The sequence below is a fragment of a genome, unplaced genomic scaffold, assembly GCF_019419815.1.
Source record: "Pyrus x bretschneideri cultivar Hongxiangsu unplaced genomic scaffold, Pyrus_bretschneideri_v1 Contig4, whole genome shotgun sequence".
NCBI lineage: Eukaryota > Viridiplantae > Streptophyta > Magnoliopsida > Rosales > Rosaceae > Pyrus > Pyrus x bretschneideri.
The window spans coordinates 3,181,028-3,201,321 of record NW_025999723.1 but is presented as its reverse complement, the minus strand read 5'-3'; the positions used below and the strand labels follow the sequence as shown (position 1 = coordinate 3,201,321).

General features: G+C 36.8%; 2 protein-coding genes across 5 annotated transcripts in view; both read left to right on the top strand.

Annotated features, from left to right (window-relative positions):
- The window catches only part of LOC103938645 (disease resistance protein RUN1-like), a 71,593-nt gene extending 51,530 nt beyond the window's left edge, over window positions 1-20,063 (top strand). The window contains exons 16-17 of one of the 3 annotated variants that reach the window (XM_048565184.1): window positions 19,144-19,503; window positions 19,648-20,063. The gene's annotated coding sequence lies outside the window, so the exon portion shown is untranslated. Of the gene's footprint in view, window positions 1-19,143 lie in introns of all 3 variants that reach the window. The other 2 variants (XM_048565179.1, XM_048565178.1) reach the window with 2 other exon arrangements.
- On the top strand, window positions 13,242-20,063 carry LOC108868486 (disease resistance protein RPV1-like). Of its 2 annotated transcripts, none has more exons than XM_048565214.1 (6): window positions 13,242-13,911; window positions 14,342-15,452; window positions 15,717-16,025; window positions 16,125-18,066; window positions 18,161-18,239; window positions 19,063-20,063. In XM_048565214.1, exons 1-4 carry the CDS (start codon window positions 13,427-13,429, stop codon window positions 16,548-16,550), a joined length of 2,331 nt encoding a protein of 776 aa, XP_048421171.1. In that variant the 5' UTR covers window positions 13,242-13,426; the 3' UTR covers window positions 16,551-18,066; window positions 18,161-18,239; window positions 19,063-20,063. The 2 variants fall into 2 exon arrangements, with proteins under 2 accessions (XP_048421171.1, XP_048421172.1); XM_048565215.1 differs by having other exon boundaries at window positions 13,245-13,911; window positions 17,969-18,066.
- Window positions 20,064-20,294: the final 231 nt, after the last annotated feature.

Genomic DNA, 20,294 nt, shown 5'->3' with positions numbered 1-20,294 from the left:
TTGATTTGCAGCTTGCGATTGATGGCGGTTTTCATCCTCTATTGGCGAGGCAGTAAGTCAATGCCGATTTATACTTTGTGCGGGTTGCTTGATAAAAGGCAACAGTTGTAGACTCATATGCTTTGTTGGAGTTGGAAACATCTGTTAGGAATGTCGGTACTACAAGATAGAGAATGCACGAAGTAAAGTAGAAAATGGACACCAAGAATTTACGTGGTTCGGCAATTTATGCCTACGTCCACGCAACAACGATTCATCTTCACTATATGAAAATGATGAGTACAACAAGAGTAGTCTTACCAAATCAAAGACAGCTTGATGGATAAAAGAAAGTATAACACACACTTTCTATCACTCTAAACTTCACTCACACAATGTGTAGTGGAACACTCTAACTCACACTATTGGAGTGGAACTCTTAGTTTTGGACTTGATCCCTTTCTACTCTATACTATTGTAGCAACACCCACACACCTATTTATAGGTGGGCATTGTAGCTTCTAGATCCTTCCATTTGCAATCAAGGAAGCTACTACTCTCTATCTTCTTCCACCAACTTAATAAAATGCTAGAATGGTCTAGCATGCTCCAGCCACTTCACTTACTAAAATAATCTAGAACATTCATCATGGGCTGGACCATATACCAACAACATCTCCCTACAGAAACGCTTTTGATTCCAACTCCAACAAAGCATATGAGTCTCCGATTTATACTTTGTGCGGGTTGCTTAATCGTTTAATGCTTTTGCCTGATCAGAGGAATGTAGGAACGCTTTTGATTCCGAGATTAAAAGGTACCTACTTTTGTTCAAACGGGACTGATGGTATTGCCCATTTCACATTTCACATGATTTTCATCCCTCCCGTACTCCAACCACTTCACATGATTCACCCGCCCTCGTCCTCTTCCTCTCCACGTCCTCTCCCTCAACCTCACCGCCGCTCCCGGCCACGACTCAAGCTTCCTGTTAGTGCCGGACTCGACAGCGTCGGAGTTTCTGGGGGATCGGTTTTGATGGCGATTCGGCAGAGCAGTTAATGCAATGGATGTCAAATCTGAACACCATGATTCTCCCAAAATAGGCTTCATCGGGGACTTGAATTGAATTCACAGTCAGCCACTGCGCATCACAAATCAGCTTGGCTTTCGCAGATAGCACAACCACCAACAGCGGACGGGAGTAACTGGGAAAGCGGAGAAGGAGGACTTGAACGAGAGAGAGAGCAGGTCTTATCTGAGATTTTGGGGCCTTTGCGAAATTTATAAATGGCCCTTCTCGAGACAGTCGTAAAAGAGGGCGCTTTTTTGAATTTGTGCATTTCACGGTTAGATACAATAAATGAGGGAGAATTTTAACGAAAAGCTCGCAGTATTGTTTGTTTTAACAAAAAAAATTATATTTTTACACTAAAAAGTCAATCATGTACTATTCACTTTACCTTTTATGTTGTCTTTATCGTTAAAACTCAAAAATTTTAAGCTATTTTTATTAGTTTTCCTTAAATAATAAGGGTCTTCTATCTTGTTATATACACGGCAATGTGGCCAACTTGCTTCTCCAAATTACAAAAAGAAGTTTGCTGATTTGGCAACTGCATTTTCGCTTCGTTCATGAATTGAGTGGTAGACATGGTCGACCGAGCAAGAGCATCTTCCAAATTCACTTTCTTCTGAATATTGTTTCATGACAAATTGAGGTGCCTCCCCCGTCCCTAATTATAAGTGTGTATGGATCATTACCGGAACGCGTTACATATATAAGCATTCACCATGTTTGCTTGTTCTTGCAGGAACTCTAGAAAATGGACTCCTTAAGGATAAGAGATGGTGGGATGACCAGGAACTGCAGATATGGAGCACATCCTTTGTGTTGCTATTCTCGCATTCGAGACTAACAACTTGCTTGTAATAGCGCCAATCTGCGCCTTTTGAAGCAGAAGCATTGGAATTACCAAGTTCAAATAATCCGGCCATTAATCTTCAAGAAATAGTGGGAAAAAGAAAGAGTGAACGCACCAAACTTTTTTTTTGTTTGTCAAAACATAGATTTTATTAGATTAGATATTAGATTAGTCATTAACGGAGTTTAAACTTACGCCATCATGTAAAAGCTCACTCTTTTTCACCACTATTGTAAAGGGTCATTCGCTATGAATGCATTAAACTAAAAAAAAGATAAAAAGATAAAAAGAACAAAAAAAAAAAAAAAAAAGGAAGAAAAATCACAAAAATAATTTAAATTAAACTTGATTCAATGCTTTGGAAATTAGGCCTGGCAATTTCTGACACGACCCGATAACCCGACACGACACGACACGAAATTAACAGGTGTTTAGGTCGACACTATAACGAATCGGGTCATTATCGGGTAATCCGATAAGCACCTGTTAAGATAATAGGTTGGTTCGGGTATACACGTGGGTAACATGATACACGATAAGCAGAATATTATTTTTATAATTTTATAACCCTAAAAAAATACTATAATAATTATATACATTAATTTTACAATTTTATACCCCTAAAAATTATAATAAATAAATATATATATATTAAATTAACTATAAAATTTATAATAATTGTAATAATTATATATACTATAATAATTATACCCCCAAAATATTAAGTCTATCTATAATAATTATATATATATATAATTTTATAAAAACTATAATAATTATTAATTAATAATTTAATATGCATGATGCATTGCATGATTTTGCATCCATTGAAATTTGATGTGATTTATTTCCATTCAAATTTCAATAATCAATTTCTTGCTGTTGCCAACTTGCCGCCCTTTTTGAAAAAAAAAATGGAGGGAAAATGAAAATGTTAAGAAAAGTTGAAAATGAAACAAAAAAGTGAGGGAATTAGGGAAAGATGTTGGAGGGAAAAGTGAAAATGATAAGAAAAAGTTGAAAAGGAAACAAAAAAGAGAGGGAAAAATGAAAATTAATAGAAGTGGTGAGAAATTTTTTTATTTTTTTTTAAGTTATTAACTTTTTATCACACACATGACTGTCATGACATATCTCACTATTTTTATAATGACACACGTGACACGTGATGTATGTACTATTCCGTGTACCAGTCAATTATAATTTATACGTACAAAATAAATAGATTTAAATCTACTTAATAAATATATATATACACACACACACACACGGAACTTGATTGATGGCATACAAATTCTCCAAAACTAATTTCAACGATCCAAACCGTCAAAATTGTTTGTATATGCTTGGAGATCACATCAGCAAAAAATCACAAAAAAAAACATTCAGAGATCAAGTAACGGGACAAAGCTTTTCAACAGTTATAAACGAAAAATCACGATTTAACGGTTATTTTAACTCCGATTTTGATGATTTTTTATAACTACACTCCTTGACCCTATATGAATACAATGAATGAATTCGATCTTCAATTTAAAATATTTACACAAGTGGATACCACAAATCTTATGTTATACTTGATGAAAGTATAAATAAACTCTAAGTGTTAGTCAATCTATCGTTTTACGAATTCTCCAAAACTAATTTCAGCAATCCAAACCGTCAAAATTGTTTGTATATGCTTGGAGATCACATCAGCAAAAAATCACAAAAAAAAAACATTCAGAGATCAAGTAACGGGACAAAGCTTTTCAACGGTTATAAACGAAAAATCACGATTTAACGGTTATTTTAACTCCGATTTTGATGATTTTTTATAACTACACTCCTTGACCCTATATGAATACAATGAATGAATTCGATCTTCAATTTAAAATATTTACACAAGTGGATACCACAAAATCTTATGTTATACTTAATGAAAGTATAAATAAACTCTAAGTGTTAGTCAATCTATCGTTTTATGAATTCTCCAAAACTAATTTCAACAATCCAAACCATCAAAATTGTTTGTATATGCTTGGAGATCACATCAGCAAAAAATCACAAAAAAAAAACATTCAGAGATCAAGTAACGGGACAAAGCTTTTCGACGGTTATAAACGAAAAATCAAGATTTAACAGTTATTTTAACTCTGATTTTGATGAATTTTTACAGCTACACTCCTTGACCCTATATGAATGCAAAGAATGAATTTGATCTTCAATTTAAAATATTTACACTAGTGGATGTGGATATCACAAAATCTTATGTTATAATTTATATACTTAATAAAAGTATGAATCAACTATAATATTAATAATTATATACATTAATTTAATAATTTTATATCCCTAAAAAGTAAAAACTATAATAATTATATAGATGTAGGTGTAAATTGAATACAATTTCATGATGATCGATGTAAATTGAAGATTTTGTAAATGGAGGTGTAAACTTTTGAGAAAGACTTACAATCTTAAAAACAAAAACTCTTTATCCTTGCACATTTAATATCTGTAATATATTAGTAGTGTATGTATTATTTTTTTTATTAGGCTTTTATTTTCGAGTGTAGATATAGTACTTGAATGAGAAATGTTTTAATGTTTTGAAGTAATATTTATGTGGCAATGTGTGGTATGTGCAAATTTTAAAAAAATATTTTTTTTTCTTAACGGGTCATAATGGGTCATAACGGGTTGGGTCACTTTACCCGTTGGGTAAAGTGACACGACCTGTTAAGGACCCGTTAAGATAACGGGTGTGACACGACACGACCCGTTAAGATAACAGGTGTTACACGAAAACGATACGAACACGATAAACACGACCCGTTTGCCAGGCCTATTTGGAATGCAATATATCCCCGTGTATGTATCTTAGGCGCACAAGTAACGTGCTACGGAAGTTTATACCCAAAAGTTTCTCCCATACGCAATGTCCCTAATTGTGAAATTGACCTACAGCAGGCCGAACGATTAACCTTTGGGGTAATATGAATCATCTTCAGGGCCTAACTTTCCGACCCACTAATTACACATGCCGAAGGAGAGTGCAACCAAAGCCCATCATCCAACAATACGAATTTACTTTTATTTTTCTTTTTTACCAATTTATCCTCATATGAAATCATAAACAAAACAAAATCAACGGGGCAATAAAACTCCCTTGTACTGCCGAATTAAGAAAAAGAAGAGTCCCCCATATGCTTCCTTGAAATTCCTAACAATTATACTAGAGCATCACTTAATATTTAATACAATGATCTAGTAGATTGTGGTTTTAAATTCGAATTTTGAAAATGGTTCAATGATTTAATGCAGATCTTGAATAACTGTTTCTTCAATCACTTTTGTTTATTGTGTGATTGTTGTCATGCTCTCTCTCGTATACTTCCATATTTCAACTTAAAATAATGCATTATTAATAGTTGCATAGTAATTGTTATAATTTATTGTATAGTATTTGTCCTTTCGCGTTCGCTTCTTTCCTCATTTCCTCTCTCTTTCACTGCACCTTCCCTGCCGGTGGTATGTCGTTTTTCAAGTCCATATGCGAACCTTATTATATTATAAATTTTTGTTTTCATGGACTGAAGGAGCTCCATTGACTTGGGTTTTGATATTTCAACATCATCCCTTCACTACTGCTGCCATTTTTCTATACATATATCTTTATATATAAAGTCGGGAGGCACTTTTGGGATCAACGGTTTCACCAAAAAATTTAGGACAGAAATGCCTCCTAATCAAAAAAGTTCAAAAGCAATTCAAAATAATGAACCAAATAATGCAAGGGTATTTTTATCATATATTTAATAATTAATTACTTTTGTATAGTGTTTTTTTTTTAATTTTAAAAATAAGTACCTTAGAATAGGTAGTAATAATGTGATTCAATCAGTTGCTTATTAAATATTATTTTCTCTATTTTTAAACATTTTCAAAATATCTTAACACGCGTGTAGTGCCAGTTATAAAAAAAGTCTTTCATATGCGTATAATAATACATTTAAAACGTTTAAGCCGTTTGTAGCACGCCGTGATTCAAAAAATGTTTTATGTATATGCTCACCGGTTATAAAAAAAAGGTCTTTCACACGCGGATAATACTACGTTGTGTAAGTCTCACGTAGCACGCCGTGATTCAAAAAATATATTCTGCACTTGCGTGAGCACGTGCATGAAGACTAGTCTTCTCTAAACACAACCACCACCATTATTTTGGGTGCCTGTTTATATCGAATTTGGATCCTCTTCGGATCCTCTTTGTGAGGATCTCGGGGATCCATAAATCGTGTCCGTTCATTGTACATCGTGCGGTTAGAAATCATTTTAATTTTTTTTTATTTAAAATTAAACGTACCTGAAGAAAAGTGATCGCCCGATGTAGAATGAATAGACACAATTAATGGATCTCTAGGATCCTTACAAAGAGGATTTGAATCCGGTTGGGTTTATATCATATTGATGATAAACAAATGTTCCGATGCACGCTAACACATGACTTCAGAACGTGGACCCAATTTTTATTTTTATTTTTATTTTTTTATCCTTCCATCTAATTGATGTTTGACTGAAAATTTAACTTTTGAATCAAATTTACTAACAGTCTTCATCACGAGAGTTAATTTGAATCCTATTTCTTTTACTATGAGGACTATCTTTCGAATACCATATCACTACGGAAACCATTAATCCGATTTGACATTTTAAAAATATAACTCATTAGCCTCCTCTGCTTCTTGCTGCGATGTTCAAGTTTTGTTCCAACCTTAGAACACCAGCGAAACAAATACGTGTAGTGGAAAGGTAGATAATGCAAGTTCAAATCTAGTCAATATTTTTTTATTTCACAAGCAATTTGTGAAGTTCTAGTAGTTTTGTGGCTAAAATCATATACATCAAAAATTTCAGAGTAGTACCGTTACTACAACAACATCAAATTAGAAGCCAAATAACTATTAATTTCTTGTTTTATGCCGATGATGTTATTGGATATGGTACATATGTGAGATACTTACACTTAACCGGCAATATTTCTATTCACCCTAACTCACTCTTAATGTAAATAGGGAGATCGGGATATATTTCCAGTTTACAATGAAGTTGTTGGGTAGGTAAGTGTAGATTCAACATAGTACTTTGACACTTTCTTCACATTTTTTTAGGTCAAAACCAAAGTGCACAGATTTCTTTTACACTGAAATTTCTTTTTGGCATGAATTGATTCTATATGTGTTTTATTAATGCTTTTGAATAAACAAATTTTCTATGTAAAGTAATGCATTTGATATTCCAGAGGCTTTGTTGCTATTATATAGTTATTTGGATTTACCATGATAAGATATGGTGGTATTAAAAATTAGGCATAAAAAATGTGTTTGAAAAAGTCATCTTAAACGTGTCACATCCGAAATTATTGAGAGAAGACGAGATAATTATGGTCGAATAGTGAATGCTCGTGGGCTTTCCAAATAACACTTGTGCTTTATGGTCCATTCCACCATGTCAAATCTGAGCATCTCGTTTAACCGAGAAGCAGTTTCTTCACGTGCTGGCATGCCATGGTCATACTTGTTGATCACCGGGAAATTTCATTCCTATTAGTCCTAGCAGTTGCGACAAAAATTACATTGGTAATTGCTTGCTGGCACCAACCTGTATTTTCAATTTGCAATAACTATTCAGTAAAAACTGCAGTTTTGTAAGCTCGCTCTTGTGATTCTGTAGCATGCAGGGGACAAGCATCTAACCAGCAGCAACATATCAGACTCAGTTTGGAGGCTTGGCGTGGAAGGACGGAGTTCACAGGGTAATTACTTTATGCTACAACTTTAATCCTAATGCGCATTTTGCAATAGTTTTAGTGGTGGAGCCTAAATATGGTCAATAAAATTCTCTTGTGCTGCCAAATAAAATAAAAATAATAATAATAATCCACCTCTATATGTCTCTTTGAAATTTCTAAGAATTATGTTAGAACACCGCTTTATAGTTAATACAAGATTTAATAGATCGTGGTCTTAAGTTCGAATCTTGTAAATGGTTGAATCATTTACCGCCGATCTTGAATAATTGTTTTTAATTATCCCTTCACATTTGGATTTTTCCTCTAATCACTTTCGTTTTTGTTTTTGTTATTTTTGTTTTTTTTTTAAAAAGGGGACAATTGGAGGTGAATCACGGTTATCTAGCCCTTCTGGGCCTAGAAGATGCTAGTTGAGAATTGCATCCTATCCGTGACTACAATCAAGCAAATTCACAACTTACTTAACATTTCCTTAACATTTCTTTATCTGCAAATTACAGTGAATGAGCCCTCTGAATTTGTATTAATGTCCAAATGACTATATTAGTCTAGATTAGGTTAATTTTGAAGCATAAGTGGGGTATAAATAATGATGGGCTTTTGAATTGCTTGTCATATGCATGATCAGCACACTCTGCATTCATCAGTAGCTTAGGTAGTTCTAAAGTTTTAAGCACCTTTTCCTGTGAAGGAAATCAAAGAGAAATGAAGCCCTTCTCGCTGAGTGAAACCATGGTATTCAATACAACAAACAAGAGCTGCAACACAACCTCTCTCGCTTATTGGATTTCTTCGCCATTCAGCCAGTCTAGATTTCATATATTACACCACACCTCTGTCTGGCCAATTTCTCCATTTATTGATAGAGGACATATGTTAACAAAGCTTTGCCTGACTCTCCTCGACTTCTCCCCAAATACTCAAAAGTCCCCACCGCAACCAATGCCTGCATCTCACATGGTCACTCACAATTCCACCGCATGAATAAGTTCGGTCCATTTAATCATGTTCTTTGGCATGCATCCACCCATGTAACAAATCATTGCTACAAATAATTATTTACAAATCATCAATGCTACAAAATAAAAATGATTGCTCATAATAAGTATTACAAAATATAATTATAAATGTATTACTATCAATATTTTTATATACAAACTAATTTACATTCTTTAACGAATTTAAAACGAATCGAACTAAAAATCGTACTGTCTATGCCTACTCTCTAGCGAATGATACTATATGTTATTACCGAATCCCATACCCGAACCGAATTGCGAACTCGAATCGTACCCGTATGGCACATGTTTTGTTGTGATTGCTTCCCTTTACGTTTTTCCGCCACGCTTTGTGCATCATTGGTAGTGACAGTTTTAGTTGCATGCTCACATAAACTCTGCCAAAAATACACAGATTTCAAGATTTTAAATCCCTTTGTGCACCATTTATTCCGCTAATGAGTTTCATCTTAAGTTCTTTTGTTGGAAAAATTTGATCTTGAAGTCTGGCACATATGCTTTTGCAGGGAAGGTGTATGAGATTGGATCATCTGGAATTAGCACTCTAAAAGGGCACAACAAGAGGAGGAATAAATAAGAGCCTCAACGATTTCATCTCCCTCTTCGGAAGGATGTCCCTTGTACCAACTAAAGCTAAGGCTGCAGAGTAGACGCTAGAATCAAATGGTTCTGGTAGTTTCAGGTTAGATTTATATATTTCTAGTGTCTGTATATATACTGGAGAAGGACGTTATCGCTAATAGGAAGTTAGGAACATGATGATACTCCTGAACCATAATCCACATTTGTTTACTGACCAATGACAGAAAGAACACAAATTGATAAAAGTATATTAACTTAGCAGACACAAATTAATACAATCATAAACAACTGAACAAGTGCCCAACACATAAGAGTAGGTAAATAGTGACCAGGTACCAGTCACAGGATGAACGATGAAGAAAGAAATATCTGAAAAAGCAAAAACCAAAATAGAAGAGCTCTCAAAATACACAAATCAACTCAAAACTCAAAAGAGTTAAAAACTCCTCTTTGTGTTAATGTCGAAATGACTATATTAGCCTAGATTAGATTGCCTTTTTTTGGTGTAAGTGGGGTATAATGGCTGATTTTTCTTTTGCTTGTAGTATGCATCATCAGCAGACTCTGCATTCATCGGTAGCTTAGGTAGTTATAAAATTTTAAGCACCTTTTCCTGTGAAGGAAGGAAATCAAAGAGAACTGAAGTCTTTCTTGCTGAGTGAAACCATGGTATTCAATACAAAGAAAAAAAGCTGCTACTTAGTCTTTCTCGCTTACTGGATTTCTTAGCCAGTTAGCCGGTCTAGATTTCATATGTCACACTCACAAATCCGTCTAGCCAATTTCTCCAGTTATTGGTAGGGAACATGTTAACAAAGCTTGACTGACTCTCTTCAACTCCTCCCCCCAAAATACTTGAAGTCGCCTCAGCAACCAATGTGTGTCTCGCGCAATTCCACGGAATGAATATGTTGCCATGACTACAAGGCCTAAGCACACCCCAACAACACAAACCCACCCTCACCATCAACCACCACAACACCCACCATTAAAGTTATCAAATTTTCCTTAGTTTCACTTTTACATTTTTGGAATGAAAGTGCAGTTCATTTCTTTGGAGTTGTTCTTTTATCTATTATTGGAATTGACGATGATGTAATTGTCCCTTCTCCCACATTGGATTTTGCTTTCACCGTCTGGCAATCTGCGTCAAATGCCATTTGGATGCATAAAGTTCTCATAAAACTTCATTCTTTCATAGGAATACATTTACTGTCTATCTTTTTGTTTGAGTTTGCAGGTTCAATTGCTTATGTGCTGCTTTTCTTATACATTTGATTTGTGCTTGTGCAGAAACTGTGAAAATATGGCTACGTCATTTCTCACTGCTAATGCCACCGGTGCTCCTCCAATTTGGGTGAAAGGTAGTTTGCATTTCCTTATCTTAACATTTCTGTATCTGCAAATTACAGTGAATGAGCCCTCCAATTTTGTATTAATGTCCAAATGACTATATTAGTCTAGATTAGATTGCTTTTGAAGCATAAGTGGGGTATAATGATGGGCTTTTCAATTGCTTGTCATATGCATCATTAGCACACTCTGCATTCATTGGTAGCTTAGGTAGTTATAAACTTTTAAGCACCTTTTCCCGTGAAGGAAATCAAAGAGAAATAAAGCCTTTCTCGCTGAGTGAAACCATGGTATTCAATACAACAAACAAGAGCTGCTACACAGCCTTTCTCGCTTATTGGATTTCTTCGCCATTCAGCCAGTCTAGATTTCATATATTACACCACACCTCTGTCTGGCCAATTTCTCCATTTATTGGTAGAGGACATATGTTAACAAAGCTTTGCCTGACTCTCCTCGACTTCTCCCCAAATACTCAAAGTCCCCTCAGCAACCAATGTCTGTCTCTCTCAGTCACTCACAATTCCACGGAACGAATAAGTTGCCACTACTCAATCCACTGCGAGCACACCCCAAAACGCCAAACCAACCCAACCCACACACCACCCCCCACCCCCCCCCCCCCCCCCCCCCCCCCCCCAAAAACGAACTCCAAAGTTTCACTTTTACTTTCAGAATTGTAGTGCAGTTCACTTCTTTGGAGTTGTCCTTATCTATTATTTTTTTGAATTGAATGAAGAGAGGAGGTTGATAGTGTATATGGGAAGCAACAGTGGTATTAGGCCCAGCTGCAAATGGAGAACAAACATTTCTGTTTTGACACTTCATACAACTGTCACTAATGTCGGCCCTGCAGTTTTCGAATTACCACGCCATAGTTTTGCCGTTCAAAGGTGCTTATGTGAAAGTCAAGCCCTGGTCGCTGAACTGCACCAGAACAAATAAAAAGCTCTCTTATAAGATCACCTCCGTTATGAAAATCCGGCAAGCAGTTTCGGAATTTGGAGGGTTGGTGTGGAAGGATGGAGCGCACAGGGTGAGAAGTCCTACTCTGGTTGCTTTTTCAAGTGAACCATTCATTAACGCTTGGGTTCCAGCAATTGGAAAGAAGGGAATTGTATTAGTACAAAGACCCTTGACCCTCCCTATCACAAAAACTTTTGGTATTGTGGGGATCATATTTCAGAGCTTTTGTTCACTGATGCTTCCTCGAAAAAGATGATAGTGACCTCCATTGTTACCTTACTGAAAGCTCCATTATATGCTCTGTGATACCGTTGGACTGGTCTTGTTGATACTTACTGTTAGATTGCTCAGTGTGTCAGTTGTAGTGAATCTAGTGATTCATGTTTGTTTTTCTACCTTTTCATGTTTCACCTGTAAAGTAGTAGTAGTAGTCTTTCGTAACATTGTAAAATAGTTGGATAAGTTGAGTGTATAGATAAGTTGAGTGTTTCTGGACTAACAGAATTGTAATCAATTGGCTTTGGATTACCAAGTGAGAGTTCTTTGGATTAAAGCTTGGATGTGTAGTTTTGCTTTTTATATTTTATTTTCTCATGATTATTACGTCATAGTGCTTGTGTAACAGCTGACAGCTTGACAAAATGCTGAACACAATTCTTTGGTTTTCCATGTTCGTGTGCTCATGCTCTCTTTCACTTAATCAGGATGGAAATTGAAGCGGATCACATTGGGCTTCTGTTGGTTGCTTCAGCTGGATATGATCCCAGAGTGTGTCCAACTGTGTCCGAGAAGTTGAGCAAGGTTATGGTGACTCTGCACTCAGAGACTATCTTTCAGGGAATAAGAGCTGAATTGCTGGCTCAAGCTAAGATCATGGAAGAAGCACTCGCAATATACCGGGATGTAAGAGCAAGACGCGGGGTTGAAGACTTTCTTTAGGACAGTCAGTAATCACTTTGCGACTACTGACATAGTTCAATTTTTTCATTTTTTTTCTTCTGAATATGATTCCTGTACTTGTATGTAACTCTTGCATGTGCTAGTACAAGTTATTGCAGGAGAAGAAAAAGAATATGCAACTTACATATGATTCCGTTGGATATATGTAACTCATATATGATCTTTAAATATATGTTACTCATGTATGATCTTTAAATATATGAATAGTTTTTAAATATATGATCTTTATATGGTTCCGTTGGTTGTTGGATATGATACATGTGAGATACTTACATTTAACCGAGGATATTTCTGGTCATCCCAACTCACTTTTCATGTGAATAGGAAGATTGTGATATATTTCCGGCTTACAACGATGTTGTTGGGTAGGTAAGTGTAGATTCAACATCGTACTTTAACCCCCTTCTTCGCATTTTATTGGGTCAAAAAATCGAAAGTACGCACATCCCTGTCGCACCGAAATTTCCTTGAAGGTCTAAATGCAAGTACACCGGTGCCGCGTTTTGCGTTTTCGATTTGGTGACTTCAGATTTTCACTGAAAGATGGTCACACACATTTCCAATGAGTCAAGCCTTTGAGTGAAGAGGTGAATGCTCGTGGGCTTTGGGCCACACACATTTCCACTGAGTCAAACTTCCTTTCACACTGAAATTTCCTGTAAGAAGATGTGAAAACTCATGAAGCATAATTTTCTTTTGTCCTTTTTGCGTAATGACAGATTTAAAAACGATTGACTTCAAATCTACCAGACTATTGTCGGGGATCCCAAGCATAATTCAGTATTTCGTTTCTTACATTCCTCTTTGTCTTCGAAGCTCAATCATCGCTGACCACCTGCGATCGATTAATGGCTGCTTCTTCTTCTTCTTCTTCTGGCCTTCCTTGGAAATACGATGTGTTCATCAACTTCAGAGGGGAAGACACTCGCAAGATCTTCATCGGCCATCTCTACAGAGCTCTGCGTCAGAAACCAATCAACACCTTCATTGATTCCAAAGAGCTCAGAAAAGGCGACCGCCTTTCCGAGCTCCTGACGGCGATTCGAGAGTCCAGGCTTTCGATTGTAGTTTTCTCTCAAAATTATGCTTCTTCCACTTGGTGCTTGAAAGAACTCGTCGAAATTCTGGAATGCAACGATAACAAGAACCAAATTGTGGTCCCAATTTTCTACGAAGTCGATCCATCCGATATTCGTAAACACAAAGGAAGTTTCGCCGAAGCTTTTGATCAGCATGAAGGCCATTCTAACGCCAACATGGAGGAGGTGCGGAGCTGGAGGTCCGCCCTTACTCGAGCCACCAATTTATCCGGCTGGGATTCGCGAAACTATGAGTAATTTCTAATTTGCTTTACTTTCCTATTAATTTTTGTAACGTGATGGCGTCATTTGATAAATATTTTGTTTCAAGTTTTTAATTTTTAATTTTTAGTTGTTTAAAATTAATAGATGAAAACTTGTGATGGGGCTACAATGGTATGAAATACTCAATACAAGTTTTATGCAAAACAATTGTAAAGACCCATTAGATCTCTATATGCAAGATCTAATTCGTAATTTTTGAGACTATTATATAACATGAAAGAAAAATTGAAAAACTCATTTGATAACTACTTTTAATGAAACTAAAAATTTATGGCCAAAATTTTAAAATCAAAAGTCAGATTTTTTATTTTATTTTAAAAATGAAAACAAAATAACTATCAAAATGACCCATGAATTATTATTTGGTGGTGCTATTATAATATTCTTAAAATTTGACAGGGATGATGCAAAGCTTATTGAGGAAATTGTAGAAGATGTTTATAGGAAATTGATCCACATCTCATCAACTTCAAGCAAAGATAATGAATTGGTTGAAATGGATTCTCATATGCATGAAATGCATTTACGATTACATCTTGATCCTCCTGGCGTGGAATTGGGTGATGTTCGCGTTGTTGGAATATGGGGTATGGGTGGTTTAGGCAAAACAACCATCGCTAGAGCTGTTTATGATGAAATTGCTTGTCAATTTGAAGCTTGTTGCTTTCTTGAAAATGTCAAGGAGGGTTTTATGAAGCATGGTGAACTCCATATGCAGACACAACTTCTATCAAGTATCTCGGGCAACAAGGTGGGGAGTTCCGACATATCGAATAAAGGTTTCCTGGTGATGTTAAAAAGATTTGGTCACAGAAAAGTTCTTCTTGTTGTTGACGATGTAGACACATTAGAACAAATTGAAGCCTTAATCGGAAAGCAGCATTCTTTTGGCGATGGAAGTAGAATCATTATAAAAACAAGGAATGCGCAATTACTAAGCGGAGCTGATGCGATATATAGGCCCAAGAATATCAGTGATTGTGGAGCTCTGGAACTTTTTAGGCAGTACGCCTTTAGAACAAACCAACCCACCAGAGATTATGATGATCTTTCGAGGCGTGTCACACAATATGCTCAAGGTCTGCCTTTAGTACTCAAAGTCTTGGGAGCTTTTCTTGATGACAAAACTGTACGCGAGTGGGAAGATGTGTTAGAAAAAATAAGGAAAATCCCGCATAGGGGAATTTATGATGTGCTTAAAACAAGTTTCGATGGACTAGATGACACAGAGAAGGACATCTTTCTAGATATTGCATGTTTCTTTAAAGGGATGAAGAAAGACTATGCAACCGAAATTATGGACAGTTGTGGTTTCTATCCTCATACAGGAATAAGAGTTCTAATCGATCGGGCGCTCATAACTGTCTCAGGGGAGGGGGAACTGGAGATGCATGATTCACTAGAGGAAATGGGCCGGGAAATCGTCCGCCAAGAATCTATCAAAGAGCCTGGGAGACGAAGTAGATTGTGGAGCTATGAAGATGTTCATCATGTGCTAACTCAAAATACGGTGAGAAATATTTTTCTTATGCAATTGTTGGTAGAAAGCTTCAACTTTTGATCAAAATCTATTTCTTAGGCCCAGTTTAATAACCATTTTTGTTTTCAATTTTCAATTTTTAGTTTTCATTTTTTAATAATTGAAAATTGAAAACAATTACCAAGTTGAAAACTAAAAACGAAATGATTATCAAATTGCTCCTTAAGAAACGAGCATTAATTTCTTAATGTGAGCTAAGGTTCTCTGTTTTTTCCTTTACTTTGATTTGCACAGGCTACAAAAGCAATTAAAAGCATAATCCTGGATTTGTCGTGCTCAGATTGGGTGTGCTTAAATGCTCGAGCTTTTGCTAATATGACTCAACTAAGACTTCTCAAGATCAGTTATGAGTTCCCCTACTCAAATGATGATTACTGCAAACAACACCTGATTGGGCACTTGAGGTTTTTTTCTCATGAGTTGAGGTGTCTCACCTGGTTTGGATTCCCCCTTAAGTCTTTGTCATCCAACTTTCAGTTAAAAAATCTTGTTGGCCTTGACATGCGATATAGTCTCATTGACCGACTTTGGAATGGAACCCAGGTACGCACAATCATCATTTAAATGTATATGTTTCTTTTAAATGTCTGGGTTCTGAGATGTCTTATTAAGTAATGCATGTTTTTCTAAATGTTCTAACAGATGCTGGAAAAGTTGAAATTCATCGATTTAAGTTATTGTCTATACCTTAAAGAAACCCTTGACTTCAAAAAGGTCCCAAATCTTGAGAAGCTAATTCTTCGAAGTTGTAGAAGTTTAGTTGAGGTTCACCCATCTATTTCGACTCTTACAAACCTTGTTTTATTGGATCTGGATGGGTGCGAGAAACTTAAGATTATAGCCAGCGACATTTGTACGAAATCTCTTAAAACCCTTGGTGTTTTTGACTGCCGGAGTCTTGAGATCTTTCCAGAGATTTCAGAAGTTATAGACAAACTATTCGAACTTCATTTATCCGGGTCAAAAATTAAAGAGTTACCCTCGTCAATTAATAATCTCACGGGGTTGCGTCATTTGAACCTGAAAGACTGCAAGGAACTTAAGGGGGTGTTTGTTTCCCCTCACTAAAGTTCATTGGACTGGACTGGACTAAAGATTAGTCCAGTCCCGCGTTTGTTTCCTGGCTGGACTAGTTTTAATGGGATTAGCCAGGACTCGCTTTCACTAACAACCTCACTAGCCGTTCTTAGCGTGACCCCTCGAAAACTTCTTCGTCCTGCTCGACTCACCTCCCCGACCTCGATTTCGATGGCATAAGCTTAAGGTGTGGCTTCATCTCTGATGACGAACTCGTCGACGTCTTCATCTCCGACGAAGACCTCGTCGACTGGGTCATCTCCACCATCTTTTTCTCCTTCGCTGCTTCGCTATTGCCATGGTCGTGGGTTTCAAGCTACTGATTTTGGCTTTGCCTTCGGCTTGCCTCCTCATCGACCAGGTTGTCTCCGCCATGACTGCTTCGCAATCTCAGTAATTTTTTTTGTTTTGGGTTTTTGGGTTTTTTTTTTTTTTTTTTTCTGGGATTTGCAGGTTTAATTGGTTATTGGAAGGCTTGCCTTTCTTTTTGGAATCTCTTAAGGCTTGGCAAATGGTTAACTAACAAATTCTCTTAATTAAACAAGAAAATTAAGAGATTAATGCATAATTTGATAGAGAGAAAATGATGGAGAAGAGAAATGAGGAAGGCTAAAGGAAGGAAGGGGAAAGAAAATTTGCTTAGGTCCATTCATTTCCAGACTTCACTGCCCTTTAATTATTAATTTTTGTTTAATTTTTAATCCAAAAGTGAATTAAAAATGGCAAAAAAAATATATTATGTGACTTAGTCCGACACTGCACCAAACACTTCACTAAGCTAGTCCAGCTTAGTCTAGTCTAAGCCAGTCCAGCTTAGTCCTTGAAGCTAGTCCAGTCCAAGACAGTCCGGTGCAACAAACGCACCCTAAGAGTCTTCCTCGCACCATTCGTTTGAAATCTCTCAAAACTCTTGATCTTTCTGGCTGCTCGAGTCTTGAGATGTTTTCAGACATTTCACTTATGATGGAACTATCAGAGCTTAATTTATCCAGGTCAAAAATTAAAGAATTGCCCTCGTCAATTATTAATCTCACGGGATTGCATCGTTTGGACCTAGAAGATTGTAAGGAACTTAAGAGCCTTCCAAGTAGCATTTGTCAACTTGAATCCCTTAGAAATGTTAATCTTTCTGGTTGTACAAAAGTTGAGCTTCATTTGGATGGAACATCTATTGAAGAGCTTTCCCCCTCGATTGAACGGCTTCAGGGGCTTGAGGTATTACATCTGAGAGACTGCAGAATCCTTGTGCATCCCGGTGGGTGCACAAATCTTTCTGAATCACCTGTCACCTTTGAAGATTTAGTACGCTTGTGGGATAGTGCAGTAGAAATTGATAATTGGGATACCGACATTTTGACATGTGTACTATACTCCTAAACATCATCGGCATCCAATCGGTCACTATGCAGATTGTGGGATACGAAGCTCTGTTTTGAAGCAATCAATAGGTCTCCATGCCACGTGGGGCGGCTTTCAATTGCTTATGTGATTATGTCGCCAGGGAGAGGTACATTGTTGCCTATCTTTTCGTATGGGTTTGGCGGGTTCAATTGCTTATGTGCTGCTTTTATTTCTTATACTTTTGATTTGTGCTCGTGCAGAAACTGTGAAGATATTGCAATGTCATAGGTTGTTGCTAACTTGTTAATGCCACCGGTGCTCCTCCAATTTGGGTGAAAGGTACTTTGCATTTCCTTTAATCTTAGTACTTCTATATCTGCAAATAACAGTGGATGAGCCCTCTGGATTGTGTAAATGACTATATTAGTCTAGATTAGATTTCTTTTTTGGCGTAACTGGGGTATAATGACGGTATTTTCAATTGCTTGTCGTATGCATCATCAACACATTCTGCATACATCTGTAGATTTGGTAGTTAAAAAATTTTCCTTTGAAAGAAATCAAAGAAAAATGAAGCCTTTTAAGTTTTACAGAGCATTGCATAGTTGACGTCCGCCTTGCTTTAAAAAATACAACCGAAAGTTAACAACTCAAACTGTTCAAAATATCCCCATCTGTGGACAGATTACTTGGTACACGTTGTGTTGTGATTACTTCCCATTACGTTTTTTTTTCCACCAATCTTTGTGCACCATTGATGGTGATGCCAGTTTTAGTTGTATGCTCACATAAAACTGACTTTATTGACTTTGTCTGTTTGGATTTCTCAACCAGTTAGCCAGACTAGATTTCATATGTCACAATCACACATGTGTCAAGCCAATTTCTCCAGTTATTTGTAGAGGACATATGTTAACAAAGCTTGTCCGACTCTCCCCAACTCCTCCCCAAATACTCAAAGTCCCCTCAGCAACCAATGTTTGTTTCTCACAGTCGCTCACAATTCTACCGAATGAATAAGTTGCCATGACTCAATCCGCTGCAAGCACACTCCAAACCCACCCTCATCATCAACTCCATAGTTTCACTTAAACGTATTTCGAATTGAAGTGCAGTTCACTTATTTGGAGTTGTTCTTTTATCTATTAATATTATTGTTCAGAATTGAATGAAGAGAGGAGGTTGATGGTGTACGTGGGAAACAATTCAACTGACCCTGATCCCAGCTCCTTGTGTTTGGAAGGAACTTTGGATTGCAGCGTTGTTGCCGGGAAGATTGTGATCTGTGACAGTGGTATTAGGCCCAGAGTGCTGGAGGGACAGGTGGTGAAAGATGCAGGAGCCATTGGTATGATTTTGGCAAACACAGCTGCAAACAGAGACCAATGTTTCTGTTTTGACACTTCATACAACTGTCACTAATGTTGGCCCTGCGAATTACCACGCCATAGTTTCGCAGTTCAAAGGTGCTTATGTGAAAGTTTTGACGTATGACTTCACCAGAGAAAATCAAAAGCTAACTTATAAGATCACCTTCACTACGAAATATCGGCTGGCAGTTCTGGAATGCAGAGGGTTGGTGTGGAAGGATGGAGTGCACAGGGTGAGAAGCCCTATTGTTGTAGTTTGGCTACCTCCACTGTGATTCATGCACTGGAGGTTTTTTTTTCTTTTTCTTTTGGCATGATTTACTTTCAGTGTGTGTGTTAATGCTTTTTATTCCATCTGAGCATTTCAGTCCTTGCAGTACATGAGCATTTCATTGTGAAAGCCCACAACTGGGGTACGTGATTAGGGTTATTTGGCACCAGCTGCTGCCCCTTTGTTTAGAGCAGATTGTGCGAAAAGAAAGCAGCAGCCGACAGCCCCCAAGAGAAGAAGAAGAGCTGCTGCCCCTCTTTGTTAGCAATCAGTCCATCAAAGTCGTAGTTGTTTTATTAGCTATGAGCTTTGTATAGAGAGGAAATTAATCATTATATTTCCTTCTCTATTTGTTTATTTGGTGTGTGAGAGCTATTGGGTGTATCTGGGGTTTTGAATTGTGAGGTTGCCAAACACTTTGTAAATTAATACTCCCATTTGGTTGATAGCGGACTATTGGTGAGCTCCTACTGCTCCGAGGACATAATCTAGTTACACTGTCTGTTGAGGAACCTCGTTAAATCTTGGTGTCTTTTCTATTTTATTCTTGCATTTTATTTGGTATAATTGTTGTGGGTTATCTTGAGTTGGTTTCCAAATGGTTTGATGCTATTCTTGCATAACAATTAGTATCAGAACACTGGTAGCTCTTGGGAACCCTCTAGTTGTTAAAGATGGCAGACAAAATAAGACCATTTTGGAAGCAACTCAGAGTTTGCAAGAACTACTGTGCAAAATGAAAAGTTTGAAGTG

Excerpts from the sequence above, each read along its gene's own strand:
- LOC108868486 (XM_048565214.1), top strand. The coding sequence starts at position 13,427 with ATGGCTGCTTCTTCTTCTTCTTCTTCTGGCCTTCCTTGGAAATACGAT. Across the intron at positions 13,912-14,341 it reads TGGGATTCGCGAAACTATGA|GGATGATGCAAAGCTTATTG; the intron begins GTAATTTCTAAT and ends AAAATTTGACAG. Across the intron at positions 15,453-15,716 it reads ATGTGCTAACTCAAAATACG|GCTACAAAAGCAATTAAAAG; the intron begins GTGAGAAATATT and ends TGATTTGCACAG.